Source organism: Heliconius melpomene, chromosome 17 (assembly GCF_056956725.1).
Source record: "Heliconius melpomene rosina isolate 202511_hmr_F chromosome 17, ASM5695672v1, whole genome shotgun sequence".
NCBI classification, from domain to species: domain Eukaryota; kingdom Metazoa; phylum Arthropoda; class Insecta; order Lepidoptera; family Nymphalidae; genus Heliconius; species Heliconius melpomene.
This window is the reverse complement of record NC_140405.1, coordinates 2,397,382-2,414,960: the sequence shown is the minus strand read 5'-3', so window position 1 is coordinate 2,414,960 and position 17,579 is coordinate 2,397,382. Positions and strand designations below refer to the sequence as shown.

The 17,579-nt window shown below is 31.3% G+C and overlaps 1 protein-coding gene across 2 annotated transcripts in view; it reads left to right on the top strand.

Annotated features, from left to right (window-relative positions):
* The window catches only part of LOC146529808 (B-cell receptor CD22-like), a 158,997-nt gene that overhangs the window by 42,106 nt on the left and 99,312 nt on the right, over window positions 1-17,579 (top strand). For both annotated transcript variants that reach the window (XM_085200449.1, XM_085200448.1), the window contains exon 2: window positions 1,549-1,698. In XM_085200449.1, the coding sequence (XP_085056575.1) occupies window positions 1,623-1,698 (76 nt within the window). In that variant the 5' untranslated portion in view covers window positions 1,549-1,622. The remainder of the gene's footprint in view (window positions 1-1,548; window positions 1,699-17,579) is intronic.

Here is a 17,579-nt window from a genome sequence, read left to right as displayed (position 1 = left end):
TTTTTCCCGTAAACTATTATTCCGAAATTTGGAATTATTTCATGAAAATGTTATATTTCTAAAGATTTCTGGATATTTTAATAATAATTTAAAATATTATATGTTTGAGCTTAAGGTAAAAAGCGTAACATTAAATTATGAATCATTAAGTGAAGGACTTTGTTAAAGAAATACATTTTCAGTACTAAATAAATATTTTAATATGAAACGAAAATAATTAAAAGTGATTTTATAAAACGAAAGCTATGTCATAAAAATAGAGTTTACATTTCCGTTTACTTAAATTAAGTTACTTGTTTCGTTATAAAAAATTATCTGTATATATTTTAAAATGCGGAGACATTTTAATTTAAGGTAAAGCGCGACGTTGAGTTTCGCAACTGATAAAAAGAATTACGACATAACAATCTATCGTCGAAATATTTACAAAATATCATCAGACTAAAAGGATTTTGTTATTAAGATTTATTTCAACACAGCTCATTTCTGGAAACCTGATCGTTAGTAATTCTTAGACGAATGTAAAATGCCAGTTTGTGCTTCGAAAATATGAAGATTGATAGCCGTCAGTCTCGTCAGTCTCGTCAGTCTTAGCTTATCTATTAAGTCAAGTTAATGGTCTTACAAAATCCCGAAATTAAGCAGATGATAAATTATAAGCAGCTGTGTTTGAAACCCAGAAATTAAATGGGTGATAATATTATCATAATGTTTCTCGGCATTCCACGATTAGGACGTTAAAATTTTGCCCTCTGATGGTTATTGTCGGTTTTGAAGCGTTTTTTAAATTTTATTTTGTATACAAATCGCTTATTTACAATATATTTTTATTTGATTTTATTATATTTTTATGGAAAATGTATAAAAAAAATGTAGTGCGATTTGAACCTACACCTCATACCACGCGTTTCACATCTTCGGCTATTTCCATGTATTTTTCTTTCCTATATAATTTATATAATGTTCATGAATATTTAATCTATTTCTTACTTATTCACCTTAAATTTTATGTCTTTAATTTTTAAGTATGTTTTATTTGGCAAATCCCTACCGTCTTATTTAGATGAAATATACCTCACTCCGTTCAGTGCAAACATTTATATAGTACGCAGTGAATTTATGTCTTAAGAGTTTTACTGAGGATGAAGCTATTTTCTGTGAATAATGAATATATTACTTACTAAAAATATTTATAAAATAATAATAAATACATAGTAATATATATATATAAATAAAATTGCAGGATCCGTCCGTGATTTCAAAATTACCGTGTTTTTCCAAGAGTATATAGTTATTTATACAATACCAAACATTTATATAAAAAATTGTCTTTTTGTCTTTCTGTTTCTCCGAGTTAATCTCCGTAACTCACTTTTGTGATATGATATACTGAAAGATAGAAGGAATGGCGGAGCAAAATAAAGGATACTTTTTATCCCAGAATTCCCGTGGGATAGAAATAAATATAGATAGACAAAAAAGATAATATAGACCTTTTTATCCACAGTTATAATTTGTAAAAAACATTTAAAGTTATTTTCTATCCAGTTTCAGGTACATAGAAGATGAAGGTGAAAATGTAATTGAGAATCAGTGCAGTTCAGTTATAATTAAGGTGCAAAATGGAGTGTTCCCTGCGAAGCTCCACACAGGTACTCTCCCTGTGGACCTTGCTCATCGGCAGCTTCAATATAGCAGGTCAGTTTATTAAACTTTAATATGATTTATAATTTATTTCATATAAATCGAGTTTATGTAATCCGATTTGGCTTTATGATTATATAGAATATTTATTATGATGTAATTATGGTACAATTTGATAGTTGATTTTAAATTTACATTCGTTTATGCAAATTATCTTAAAAAATATAAGAATTTGACAGAAAATGGGGAACGGAAATATCTTAATAGGAATGGAGTATCTTGCCACTAGATTCTCAAGTTTCCTCTGCCTATCCTATTAGGTGATACAGCGTGAAGTTAAAAAAAGTGTAATTTCTAATCGATTTTTTTTTATTTACTTAACTAATAATGTAAACATTCATACACTCATAGTAAAAAATATTATATATACAATATATATAAATCACATTACATGATTTCTCCATTAATGTCTATATCAGCAATCAAAGCCTGTTAATAAGCGAACTGACTACGTAATCAACTAATAGCAATTTATGATTAGATACAAACTATGAGCTTATTATTATTATTATAACTTATTTCAGTTGTAATGAGTTATTGATTGTTTGGTGAGAGACTAGTGTAAATTACTTCATATTTCTATCATTACTATAGAAATATACAAATTTATATAAAAAACTAGGTGTATATATTCCGTATCCGTAGAAATTTGGAGAAATCTAATGGTACACTCCCTAAGGAATTTAAGCTAGCTAGGCTCTACGTTATATGTCAGTCACTAAGTAACGGAAGAGTATATAGATATGTTAGTTGACGCTCGCAACTTCGTTCACGTGGACTTTATGACATAAATCGTAAAATTCCACCTTTTCTCCTCTTAGTGTTCCATAATACTTCGGGGATAATATATTGAAATAAATTAATTTTTAACAAAAACAAAAACCGACTTCTAACAACGAACTAAAAAGTGAAAAATAATTTTACAAAGATTTTATAATTTTTATTTTTTTTTTCAAACTACTGCTACAACAACCTTACTACAATATCTAATTACTAAGGCTGTTCGTTTTACTTGGCACCGACTTCAATATTATAATAGTTCGTTGTTAGAAGTCGGTTTTTGTTTTTGTTAAAAATTAATTTATTTTACGATTTTTAGTGATGGGTAGATCTTAAAATGATGCTTCTTAAACGAGTGGTGATGGTGGTGGTAGTAGTTGTCAACGAGTGGTTGTGATTGTCCTATGTAACACTTCATTTAATTAGGTATTATTTTTGTGCAAAGTTACATTTTGGTATATTAACAAGAACATACATAAAAAGTATTCGGGCGAATTGAGAATCTCCCTTCGTTGAAGTTGGTTGAAAATGAGAACATCCTCTTTTTTCAGGTTGGTTGAAAAGAAATGCAACCATCTCTCACTTCTGACATCAATTTAAAAAGTTTTTGCTTGTAACGATTACAGTATAATATTTTTTTTTCCAAAAAAAAACAAACTTTCTCCATTTTCACTGGATTCCATAATCGGAACCTAACCAAACTTTCACCAAATTATCCTTAAAGTCTATCCTTTCAAATAAAAAAAAATCATCAAAATCGGTTGGCGCGACATTGAGTTATTCGGCTATTAGTCGCGCACATGCCTAATGTAAATTTAAGACTTATGTGATATTCTCATGGATACCATTGTCAGACATGGATCAAAAAAAAATGGGACCATTCGGGAAGCTAAAAAAAAAACAGTCGAATTGATGACCTCCTTTTCTTACAGAAGTCGGTTAAAAACTGACAGTAAAAGTAAAGGAAAAATTCAAAAAGTAAAAATGGAATGTATGTCATATTTTATTGTAAAAAAACATTATATACTCATATTTGTAGTTATTTTCATACAAAATATACAAACTTAAATTTGTCAACTTTTATAAGTTACATCTCATTGAACTACAATCCTGAAATTGGTACGAAACCCTACTAGGTGGGCGAGTCCGACTCGCAATTTTTTTAATGTAATTAATGAGTGACCAAAAATTAGAATCAAATCAAATATTTCTATTACGTAATTGTAAAGCAGAAGAATAAGTGGAATTAATATGAAAACAATATTAGTAGTCGCTAGCGACTATAATTTATAATAATTAACCATCCTATCAACTATCCATAGCAAAAAAAAATATTACTTCTAAGAATAAAGAAAAAATAATATTTAACAACATTTAAGCAAAATACACAATACAAGCTCGAATACTTACATAATACGAACTTTATATTTCACAATCATCCTTTTTTTGTTGGCTCATCAAGATCATCATCACGTACCACGCTGTCCCTATAAAAATAAACACGATGTGTTCACTTTAATAAATGTTCGCGTAAAACAAAAAATATATAACATATATATTATATGTTATATATTATATATCTCCTCGCGCTGTAACGTGTACCAACATTCATAAAGGCTTATAGTAAAGCTATGTGTCAACGCGAAGTAAAATGGGTGGCCTACTTTGTTCACGTAATTAAATGAGATGTTTCATTTTCGAGGGGCTATCGTGGTTGTGGTGTACGCATCGGTTATGGGTTCGATTTCTAGTCAATGGAATAAATATTATTTAATTGATATATTTTTTTTCAGCATCACGCTTTATTCCACTCACAGCAGAGAAGGCAGAGGGAACTTAGCGTTAAGAGACCAGTGTTCCCCATTTTCTGCTAAATTCTTAAGGCATTGCGTGTTGTGTGGCGGAACTCAACGCCGCACTATTAAATTAAATATTTCATTTTCTTGAGTGGAAAACGAACCCACAAACTTTCCTGTTTTCAGTCACACACTTGAGCATTCAATTCAAAACTATTAATATTGTAAAATATTTCTTCACTCTTTAATAGGGCGTAAAAGTGTAGAACGATGTGTCATGGCACTATATTATCTTTTTTAATAAAAATCAATAAATCTCCACCTCCCTGTGTTTGTTTTACACAGATTTCTCGGTATATTAAAGTTAAATATGAATAAGAAATGAAAATTTTGCGTCCAATTAAATTCTAAATTACGATTCTGTAATATATCTTACTTATACAAATGTTCCTTATTATATTGGAACTAGCGGACGCGCGCAGCTTCGCTTGCGTAATTAGGGGTGAATTCTAATAAACCACGAAACATGTGTTCAATGAAATATTTTGAAGAGTCTAAATTTCAAATTTTATAAAAATCGGTGGCGATTTAAAGATTTTTCCATACAAACTTTCAACCCCTTATTTGCACCCTTAGGGGGTGAATTCTAGAAAATCATGAAACACATGTTCAATTAAATATTTTTAGGAGTCTAAATTTAAAATTTTATAATAATCGGTGGCGTTAAGATTTTTCCATACAAACTTTCAACCCCTTATTTGCACCCCTAGGGGAAGAATTCTAGAAAACCATGAAACATGTGTTCAATTAAATACTTTTAAGAGTCTGAATTTCAAATTTTATAAGAATCGGTGCCGATTTAATTTTTTTTCCATACAAACTTTGAACCCCTATTTCACCCCTTTAGGGTTAAAATTTTTCAAAATCCCTTCTTAGTGGATGTCCAGATTACGAAAGTAAACATCTGTCCAAATTTCATGTTTCTACGCGCAGCGGTTACGGCTGTGCGTGCGTCTTACCTCAGTCAGTGAGGACAAGTCCTTTTATATATATAGATTACTGAGCGAAGAAGGTTGTTTTATATGTTCGTTAGGGTTTTGTTCTTTGATTTAGTCTACAGTATTAATGTGTATAAATATACATATACTAGCGGACGCGCGCAGCTTCGCTTGCTTTTTAGGAGTGAATTCTAGTAAACCACGAAACATGTGTTCAATGAAATATTTTTAAGAGTCTAAATTTTAAATTATATAAAAATCGGTGGCGATTTAAAGATTTTTTCATACGAACTTTCAACCCCTTATTTGCACCCTTAGGGGAAGAATTCTAGAAAACCATGAAGCACATTTTCTATTAAATATTTTTAAGAGTCTAAATTTCAAATTTTATAATAATCGGTGGCGTTTTAAGTTTTTTCTATACAAACTTTCAACCCCTTATTTGCACCCTTAGGGGGAGATTTCTAGAAAACGATGAAACACGTATTCAATTAAATACTTTTAATAATCTAAATTTCAAATTTTATAAAAATTGGTGCCGATTTAACATTTTTTCCATACAAATTTTCAACCCCTATTTCGCCCCTTTAGGGTAAAAATTTTTCAAAATCCCTTCTTAGTGGATGTCCAGATTACAAAAGTAAAGATCTGTCCAAATTTCACGTTTCTACCACTAGCGGTTACGGCTGTGCGTGCGTCTTACCTCAGTCAGTGAGGACAAGTCCTTTTATATATATAGATTTTATAATTAGAGACTAAATTATACATACTCTCAATGATACAACAATATATACACAACTTAAGACATATAAATTTTGAGGCCACTCGTAAACACGACAGGTCATGAGTCCAATACCCACTCGATACCTTTTGAGGCACGGAACCCTAAAAAGTAAAAATCTTAAGGAAAAATACCAACACAAAATATGTCATCAAAATATCAATGACAAAATCGACAAGAAATATAAAAGGAAGTCTAAGTTCGTCAAAGGCATTAGCAATCAGTGTTCACAAAAATAGGGTACCACGCTCCTACTAATGAAAATAAACTAGAGTACAATCTTGTAAATATTCAACAGTGCTCGGGCTTAAGAAGAAATAATAAACTTGTACTTTCAATAGCACGAATAAGATTTGGTAAAATGTATGTATGACAGATTTTTTTAACTATTTCTCAGGTTTTTGTATAGGTTATATATTTTTTAAATTCATTCTGCAGCAGGTTAGGTAGGAGGAACCCGGGAACCTAGTGTTAAGACACCTCCCATTAAGACACTTCCGTTTCCAACTTGCCGTCCAATTTTTGAGACATTGTGTTGAGTGGTCGAATTCAACGCCGCGTCTTGCCTCATTGTATTACATACTTTTTTAGCTTCACACATAATGCAAAGTAATAGGAACCTAGAGTTAAGGCACTCCGTTCTCCACATTCTGCCCAATTTCCGAGATCTTACCTGTGGAACTCAACGCCAGGAATTGTAAGAAATAATCCATCTATTTGGCAGGAATCGAACCTACAACCGACGCTTGCTGCTTCTGCGCCATGAATATCTCATTATTATGAATATAATAAATATATAATTTAATTTATTTGTAGGTACGTCCCTAAAACGCAAAATATAAAATTCCGCAATCTATTTACTTATAACGCGAGGCTGCCCGTTTTTATTAGGCGTCAGATTGCACTTGAATATTCAATAGATACGGAACGGAAACGGTGGCTAATTTTCATTATGTTGATTGTTGCACTCTGGTTTTTTTTATAAAGAAAATCTTTGTTATATTTCAAATTAGGTACTTTTTAACCGACTTCTGTAAGAAAAGGAGGTTATCAATTCGACTGTATTTTTTTTTTTTTTTTTTATTTTTTTTTTATGTTTGTAGGTAACAAACAAAACTCGGTGTCAAATCTAATTACTAAGCCTTTTTGTTTTACTTTGCACCGACTTCAAAATTATAAAATCTTTATATAATTATTTTTCACTTTTTAGTTTGTTGTTAGAAGTCGGTTTTTCTTTTTGTTAAAAATTAATTTATTATGTACATTTTTTTATTTATTTTTTTGTTTTGGTTCACATTACATATTATTTTATTTCTACATATATACATTTCGCAACATGCCTACATGTTAAGTCACTCTGTTTTTATGGTTAGTCCATTTCATAAAGAGGCACTAGCGTGCAACTGTAAACACAACGATTTTTGCGACGTGACGAATGCTTTAACAAAGGTTCCCAGGTTCCTTTTACCTACTCTGTTATGTCTGGTATACAGCGTGAAGTTAAAAAAACCAATTTGAACCTACTTCCTCTAGATTCAGCTATAATTTAGTAATATCTTCTCTACTAACCTAATATACCAAAACTTAAACTTTCAAACATATTACATTGAAGAAAGTAAAAGAGCAAGAACCTTATTACTCTAGCCACGTTTATGATCCCTGTTAAGGTCTTACGTCGTAAAACCAAAAACCTAATATACCCAGCTCTAGTTAGTTTGAAATAACAAATTTTCAAGTAACTTTATTACGTCGCCTATATATTTTATAAAATCTGCCACGGTAGAGGCGTTGACTAGTTTTCATATATTTTCTGGTAGGTTGTTAACTTTTATTCCTGGTTTTTAATTTTTTTTTTTCTTGGGTTCACGCTTTATTCTGTACATAGCAGGGTAGGCAGAGGGAACGTGGGAACCTAGTGTTAAGACACTCCATCCCCATTAACACACTTCCATTTCCTTCAAATCCTGGAGGCATTGCCTGTTGAGTGGTTCGTTTCTAGAACGGGGAAAATAAGAATATTACATTTTACATTTTCTCTATTGGGAATCAAACCCACGACCTGTCTCCTTTATATATCTGCGTCCCAATTGGCCTTAAGACTGGTTTTTAGAAAAAAAAATACTGAATTATACTGTGTAAAAAGATCCTTGTTTTTCGATATTCTTACACTTAAACCAGATTAGCCGTGTATATTTAATTTTATACATGTTTGTAGGTTTAAATAAATTAAGAATTTAAAAATATTGTATAACAAAAGATACATAAAATAATTTTGTAGATATTGCAAATATTACCATTTTTTTATATTTAATACGAATTTGAAAATACACTGTGACTATACCTATATTACATTTAATCGATTTAATCTTATTTGAAAATTTTATCTAACAAATGGTTGCTGTTTAATCAGATAAAAGTAAAACCTTAAATAAAACACGATACGAACATCATCTAAATTAATAAACTCAATGCCTTCACAATTATGTTAACTGCTACTGGGGGCGAAAGAAATTATCGTAGAAGCTTCTCGACCGTACTAAAGGTATTATTGCTTTCTTTAAAGGGACCTATATTTTTATACAACGTATTACGTAGATTAAATTTAAGTTATTGTTTGTAACTATTATTATTGTTTCACATAAACTTGGGATCTAGTGTTAAGACACTCCGTTCCCATTAAGTCACTTCGTTACCTACCTTGTGCTGAATTCTGGAGGTATTGCGTGTTGAGTGTTGGAACACAACGCTGCAGTAACACACTTGTGACTCTGCGCCACAAGGGACTCTATGGTTCTTTAGTAATTATTATAGCACAAATAATTGATTCCTATTATTCATACTCTAACCAGGTTCCCTCTACCTTCCCTCCCATATGCGGGATACGGCGTGAAGCTTATTTTTAATAATTGATTTAGTTATATTTTCACAACCCTTTCAAATTAAAAATGAACTCATCAACCACTATATCACAAAGGATTAATATAATCAGAAGTGAATAAGGGGGAGCGTCTTCAGTGCAACGTAAAATTATAGCATAGTTAAATCACGGTAGGAATGCCGCCTCAGATTGCCGGGAATGTGGGCCTTTGAGCGGCAGCGGTATGCAAGCTTTGATATAATACAAGGAGTTACGGTTTTTATATCGAAAATGTTTTTTTTTACTTACTGTCGGGTCTGTTTTAAATGTGGACGTCTTTGGTAAATTCCTCGGGGCGGATAAAATGGACTTTTCAGGTTCCCTTGAATATTCTTTATGCATGAAGTTGGTTTGGTTACATTTTTGTGAGTTGTGATTTTTGGGATGTAAACTATGGAGGTGTTTGTTTTATTTTGACTATGTTTGTTTATATATTTTTTTCACTTGAATGGAAATATGTGTACTATATTACTAATATACGTAACTAAATCATTGGGACATGTAAAGTATGGATATGGGATCAATAGTAGTTGATGTAATAAACAACATACATAATATAACGAAACATAAGCGTACCTACATTAAAATTTGTAAATACTAGCAACATAAATAAATTGTAACAAGCATATAAAGCGTATGGACATTGTATATGAGGTTATCTAACACTAAAACATTAAAGAATAGAATTATGAAGATATACCAAATAAGTACTAAGGTAGACTACCTTAGTTAAATTTGTTAGCAAAATTTTAGCATGAGGAAATTTATAAAGATTTATATATCCATACATATATGACTAACTCAAAGGAATTGGCGTCGACAGTGGCGTGGTTGAGTTTCAAGTGTTAATGTTGTGGTTGCCATTAAAACTTGGACTTTGCGTTTGTGTGAATTGCCCACTAAAACTGAATATTTAAGCCAAACTAAAAGCTTCTACGACTACGAGTATAGAAGCTCGAGTGTAAATGTTAGAGCAGGTTCTTGATCTTTGTATAGATATAGATTTTATTATATATAGATAGATAGATTTTAATAGATTTTTGTTCTCTCTTAAGTATAAATTTGACGTAATATGATATTTCGTTAGTTAGCCTTTTTAAACACTAAAAATAAAAATTTAAAAATGTATAACAATTTAAGCGTAGTAGGGCTCGAAGCCGCACTTCCTGAAAACCGGCCAAGTGATCTAACCACTGCGCTATACATTCTTGTTGGTTATTAACCAACCTGTAGTTCAAATACCATTCTAAGTATGTACCCAGATATATTTATTTTTATAATGTAAGCTATTTTTGGCTCCTTAGCGCTAATCTTCCAGTTCGGCTGTTGCAAGGTATGTAAAATACGTAGAAAGCTATACGTGATTTATCTCTATTTAATCGTTGTCTTTTCTAAATAAGGAATCGATACGAAGAAAAAATTAACTAATAATAATTTTTTAAATATTTTTTATAGTATATATATGTATTATAAATATTTGTCCTTGTATTTAAAAAGAATTAAAAAAATCCTAAAATATGCTGAAAAAAAGTTTTAGTAAGCCCTTTCAATTATTACAATACTCAACAAATTCACATATATTTGAAATTCATAAATAACTGCACAATTTTAAATTCAAGTATCACGAACATTGCTTTTTGCAAAAAATAAATCGGCGATGAGTTTTCCCAATGAAAATTAATTAATAAATCTCCCTTTTACTCAAATATGCATCATTGACGTACAATGGATCGTCTCAGCTTACATATACGTAGATCATCTTTTTAATCTTCACAAATAATCGGCATTTTCATGTGCAGTAAACGAACCTAGTGGTATGTCACTTCGCTCTACATTTCGTTAAATGGATAATATTTACTCAAATATGAGAAAATCGTTATTTTCTACACCAAGAAACGTCAAGAAAGTAAGGCTTCGGTTGTGAATTTGATTGCCACTCATAAATAATAATTTATTAATATTTTCATTTCTTTGCCCTCAAAAATTCGATGAATACAAAAAGATGGAGAACGGAGTGTCTTAACCACTATTATTTTATTGCATATATAAAACATATTTCTCAAGAACAAACACAACAAATTCCAAAGACACAACTACTATTTTACCGTCACCAAGCAAAAAGGGAGACGCAAAACAAGGATAAATTCAATACCGTGCCGGCCGTCACTTATTACTCTGAAGGTCACGTTATACGAGTTGAGTTCGCACGTACGCTGCTTTTTTATTGTTTCACATTGTTCCCTTTGAAAATAAATCCGGGCTGGGGGTTGGGGGTTGGGGGTTGCGTGCTCTGTATATGTATTTTGCATGAGAAAAAGCTACTTTGTAGAACGAGAAGGGGTGCGTGATTTTTGTTGTATATATAACTGTAGAGAATTTATAGGCGTAGTGTGTAATAAGTTTTATTAGAAGCTACCGTTTGGTGGAAATGGCCTTGACACTGTTTTTCTAGTATATAAGAATGGGTGGAAAGTGTAGTTCACTTTTTGGAGTGATATATTATAGGTATGAGTTTGTCTGTACCGTATATTGTAGAATATACTCTTATTTTTTTTAAATATTTACTTCTATTGACATCCTAACATTACCCTCTTTTTTTCTTTTATTGAACTCCTATCAATTTAATTAATAACATGTATTTTTTTAATTTGTCCTATCTTTAGGTTCATTTTAACCTGCTATATTTGGGATAAAAAGTGTAGTTTAAAAAAATTACATCATAATTGAAACACTACCAACTATGAAAAAAGGAGGAAACACTGTCAACTTTGTATGCGGATGCGTGTCAAATATACAAAGAAAAAAATTATATCCTTTATTGTGCAATAAGTTTTATTAGTACGAGCAATTCAGCGAGGAAATGCCCTTCATACTTTTTTACGATACATAAACGAAATGCACTAACACTTGATATTGGGGCATTATAACTAACGTACGCGCTATTATGTATAACCGCAGCTATAAACGCTTGTATTGACTGTCGACAAGTGCTGCAGCATTTTACAGGGTACCTGCAAAGCCTTTTTTAGGGTTCCGTACCTCAAAATGTGAAAACGCAATCCTTATGGGATCACTTTGTTGGCCGTCTGTCCGTCTGTCACGACTGTTTATCTCGAGAGAGAAACTAACTTGATTAAGTTTGCATGAAATTCGTTGTCATAAAAACCTATAGAGTACATCCCGTTGACACACAGTTACGAATTTTAGCATGAAGTAAGAACTTACAATATAAATAAATATTAAAATCCAAAAAGCGAAAATTTATACGTATTTCACAGAAAAAAATCCTTACAAATTTATATTTGTAGTTCGTTTCTTAAAAAAATAGAGTATATGCCCGCAAACTTAAGTTTGTCAACTTTTATAGGCTTTAATTTCCATTGACCTACAATCTTTAAATTGATACGGAGACCTCGGTGGACGAGTCCGACTCGCACTTAACCAGTTTTTTATTCTCATAACAACCAATACGTTAGGTACTATTATTTAAATGGACGACAAAGAGTTTTTATAAGAAACAATTTTACAGTTTCACTTCACGCGACCAAACATTTTATCGTAAAGATTTTGACCTACTTTTTACAGTAACTCATTCTTAGAAAGGTTTAATTGAGTGGAAGAAAGTAATTTGTAAATGTTTTCTGAACATAACTTTGTTTCGATGTTATGGCTTAGATATTTGTATATACATACATACGTCGTGAGGCCAGTCGTAGCACAGGGTTGTGGATTCGATTCCACTCGATCACGACCTGCCTTAGTTATTATTTATTAAAATATATCAATTTCAACATCCAATTGTCAAGCAATTCAGAAATAAACCAACTTTTTAAACTTTGTCGAGCTAACTTTATATTACATTATATATTTATGATAAATCGAAGAGAAATAATTTAATAATAAATTAAATTTTAATTATAAGCACCTATTGATAGTTAACCCTTGAAAACCGTTCAGAATTAATCGTTCCCAAAGTTTAACAAGCGGAGATCCAACGATAACGGCTCAAGTATCTGTTAAATTATTATAAACGAATGTTTAATAGAGGTCGTCGTTGTGCAGTGGCACAAGTGTTGACGGTTGTGGATTCGATTCTCACGTGAGGAAATGAAATATTTAATATTTTCATTTCTTTGCTCTGGTGTCGAGCGTAGCGTTGAGTTCCACTACTCAACACGCAATTCCTCTAGACTCGCAGAAAGTGGGAGGCGGAATGTCTTAACATTGGGCTTCAGTTGTAAAAAAATATATATTTAATAGAGGCCGTCGTAGCACAGTGGCACCAACACGTGGCTGACTGTAAACACGACTGTTAGTTCTATTCCTACTCGGGGAAATGAATTGATATTTTTATTTCATCGCTGTTGCAACATAGCAAAGCGCGGCACTAAGTTCCGCCACTCAAAACACAATGTCTCAGCGGAAAGTGAGGAACGGAGTGTCTCATCTCTATTTTCCTTATTTTTACCCTTCTATATGTGAAATACAGAGGTGAACCTAAAAAACTTAATAGATATGTACCTACATACTTACCATTATAATTTTCGTTTTATTACCGGTGTCACCGCAAACCGTATAATGTTCATCGAATATACTGAAATTGCTTTCGAGAATTGGAATAAGTCGAATGTGCCAGGACAATTTAAGATCGTCCTCCTGTGAAATTAGAAGTCTATTTGTTTTGTTAAATTGTTTTTAAGGTTATTTTAGTATGGTAAATATATTTTATATTGGTAAATGAAAATTATAATATATAGGGGAGAGCGGGGCCAAAAGTTCCGATTTTTTTTTAACCTCAAATATTGCTACGAATACTTGATTTCAGTATTTATACAATATAATCAAAATCAACTTACATATCTAGACTTGCAATTAAAACAGTAATTTGGGGTATTCTTTGTAAGACTTTTTTGTTATGAATTTTTTTATGACTGAAGTCGGAAAGTAACAACTTACCCCGAGTTGGGGCAAGTTGTTAACAGACCGGGGTAAATTGTTACCATATTTTTTAAAGCTATTATTTGCAAAATAAAAAACAATAAATAATCGAACAAAGCCTGTTTATTTAAGGAATAACTAACAGTATCATTAATAATCACCAGACGCAAAAGCAAATCTTTTTTAACCGACTTCTGTAAGAAAAGGAGATTATCAATTCGACTGTTTCTTTTTTTTATGTATGTTACTTCATAACTTTTGATTAGGTGAACCGATTTTGATGATTTTTTTTTATTTGAAAGGTAGTGCTTCCCATGTGGGAACTAATTTTTATTTGGTCTATTTTTGACAATGGTATCTATGAGAAAATCACATAAGTATTAAATTTGTATTGGTACGTGTGCGACAAAATGACGAATGACTCAATATCATGCCAACCGATTCGAATGATTCTTTTCTTATTTGAAAGGATACACTTCAAGGATATTTTGATGAAAGTTTGGTTAGGTTCTGATTATAAAATCCGGTCAAAATTGAGAAAATTTGTTTTTATTTTGGTAAATATTAATTATACTAGAATAGTTACAAGGGAAAAATTTGTTAAAATTATTGTCAGAAGTAAGATTCCCCATCGTTGTATTTCTTTTCAACCAACCTCATAAAAGAAGTTTTCATTTTCAACCGACTTCAAAAAAGGGAGAGGTTCCCAATTGGCCCGAATATTTTTTATGTATTTTCTTGTTAATATACCGAAATGTTAGTTTCCACAAAAATAATACCTAATTGAGTCAAGTTTTACATATCACAACAGATGCCACTCGTTACCAACCACTAGCACCACAACCAACACTCGTTTAAGAAATATCCTTTTAAGGTTACTTATCACTTAAAATCGTAAAAAGAATTAATTGTGAACGAAAAAAACCGAACCGAAAAACAACGGAACTAAAAAGTAAAAGATAATTTTACATAAAATAAAACTTATTTTGATTTTGTTAAACCAAAATAATAAACAAAAATTTTATACCTTTAGGTTTTCGCACTTAATATGTTATGTAATTCTTTGGTAACAGTTTTTATCTTATTCCTGTAATCTTTGAAACATCCGCTGCTTTTTGCATCAACTCATATGACACATAACCTCGAGTTGATTTCCGAGCATAAGTCCGCATGTTACTAAATTACATTATTTTTTAGTATGAAAAATTACAATATTTACATCCCATTATTGGTACAAATGAATTGGCGAAAGTTTTTCGTCACAACAACAGGTCACAACATGCCCCAAAAAAAGGGAACATCTAGCCCCAAAAACACGTGCTGAAAAAAAATTAAATATAAATAAGATATAGAAAACATAAATAATTTACAAATAGTGTTCCGAAATAGTAGGTAATATAATGTAAAAAAAACACTAACTTACTCGAGGCTAATCGTTAAAATTTGTGAGATAGACCAAAAATATGAAATGCAAAAATATTTACAATCGTGCACCAACGACACCCGTGTGCTATTCCATTGGTTTCGGATGCCACTGGATTGTTTAATATGCTGGCCATGGGTGAGCTATCACATTGCATTTCACTATATGTTTACTAAATATTCCTATCACTTTTCTCCGCGAAATTATTTCCATCGGAACAACTTACCTCGGTAACTTTTAGCCCCGCTCTCCCCTACAAGAAAACGAGAAGGCTTAGGTAATATTTTACAAGGTAGGATACGAGATATCTATATATATAAAAGGACTTGTCCTCACTGACTGAGGTAAGACGCGCGCACAGCCGTAACCGCTGTGCGTAGAAACGTGGAATTTGGACAAATGTTTACTTTCTTAATCTGGACATCCACTAAGAAGGGATTTTGAAAAATTTTAATCCTAAAGAGGTGAAATAGGGGTTGAAAGTTTGTATGGAAAAAAAATTAAATCGGCACCGATTCTTATAAAATTTGAAATTCAGACTCTCAAAAGTATTTAATTGAACACGTGTTTCATGGTTTTCTAGAATTTACCCCTTAAGGGTGCAAATAAGGGGTTGAAAGTTTGTATAGAAATTTTCTTAAATCGGCACCAATTTTTATAAAATTTGAAATTCAGACACTTAAAAGTATTTAATTGAACCCATGTTTCATGATTTTCTAGAATTCTTCCCCTAAGGGTGCAAATAAGGGGTTGAAAGTTTGTATGGAAAAATACTTAAATAACCATCGATTTTTATAAAATTAGACTCTATAAATTTAGACTCTTATAAATTATAAATTTAGACTCTTAAAAATATTTAATTGAACATGTGTTTCATGGTTTTCCAGAATTCACCCCCTAAGGGTGCAAATAAGGGATTGAAAGTTTGTATGGAAAAATCTTTAAATCGCCACCGACTCTTTTAGACTCTTAAAAATATTTCATTGAACACATGTTTCGTGGTTTATTAGAATTCACCCATAAATAAGTAAGCGAAGCTGCGCGCGTCTGCTAGTAATCTATATATATAAAAGGACTTGTCCTCACTGACTGAGGTAAGACGCACGCACAGCCGAAACCGCTGATGGTAGAAACGTGAAATTTGGACAGATGTTTACTTTCGTAATCTGGACATCCACTAAGAAGGGATTTTGAAATATATTTACCCAAAAGGGGTGAAATAGGGGTTCAAAGTTTGTATGGAAAAAAAAATTAAATCGGCACCGATTTTTATAAAATATGAAATTTAGATTTTTAAAAGTATTTCATTGAACACGTGTTTCATCGTTTTCTAGAATTCTCCCCCTAAGGGTGCAAATAAGGGGTTGAAAGTTTGTATAGACTTTTTTTAAATCGGCATGAATTTTTATAATATTTGAAATTCAGACTCTTAAAAGTATTTAATTGAACACTTGTTTCGTGGTTTTCTAGAATTCTTCCCCTAAGGGTGCAAATAAGGGGTTGAAAGTTTGTATGGAAAAATCTTTAAATCGCCACCGATTTTTATAAAATTTGAAATTTAGACTCTTAAAAATATTTCATTGAACACATGTTTCGTGGTTTATAAGAATTCTCCCTTAATTACGCAAGCGAAGCTGCGCGCGTCCGCTAGTTAATGTATAAAACTAATATACCTGATGTCACCAGTACAGATTTTTTACTATTTCTTCTATACTAATTACTAAGCCTAATTATCGTAATTGTTAGAAATTTTATATTTATACAGCGTGTAATAATAAAGATATTTTCATATTAAATTCGAAAATTTTTCTTTAAGCTATACTTAAATAATTTAATTATTTTATCAAATGTTCTGAACTGAAGGTTTTCCCACATTGGCCTATAATTAAAATCTCTATAATAATATAAATACTGTGTTGAATTTTTAACATATTTTTAGCTGTATTGTTCACATAGTAGTATAGGCAGAGAGAACCTGGGGATGTTACCCATAGATACACTTCCGTGACCCGCTTTCGGCCAAATTATAGAGGCATTGCTTGTTGAGTGGCGAAACTCAATGCCGCGTTTTGCCTCATTAGTAGAAACGAAAATATTAATAATATTTAATTTCCAAGAGTGGAAATCGAACCCAGAAACTCTCAAAATATTTACATAATTATTAGTTTTTATACTCTTCTTTTTCTTCTTAATGTATAATTGTGCACAAAAAAGTGTAAATAAAAATAATAAATAAAATAAT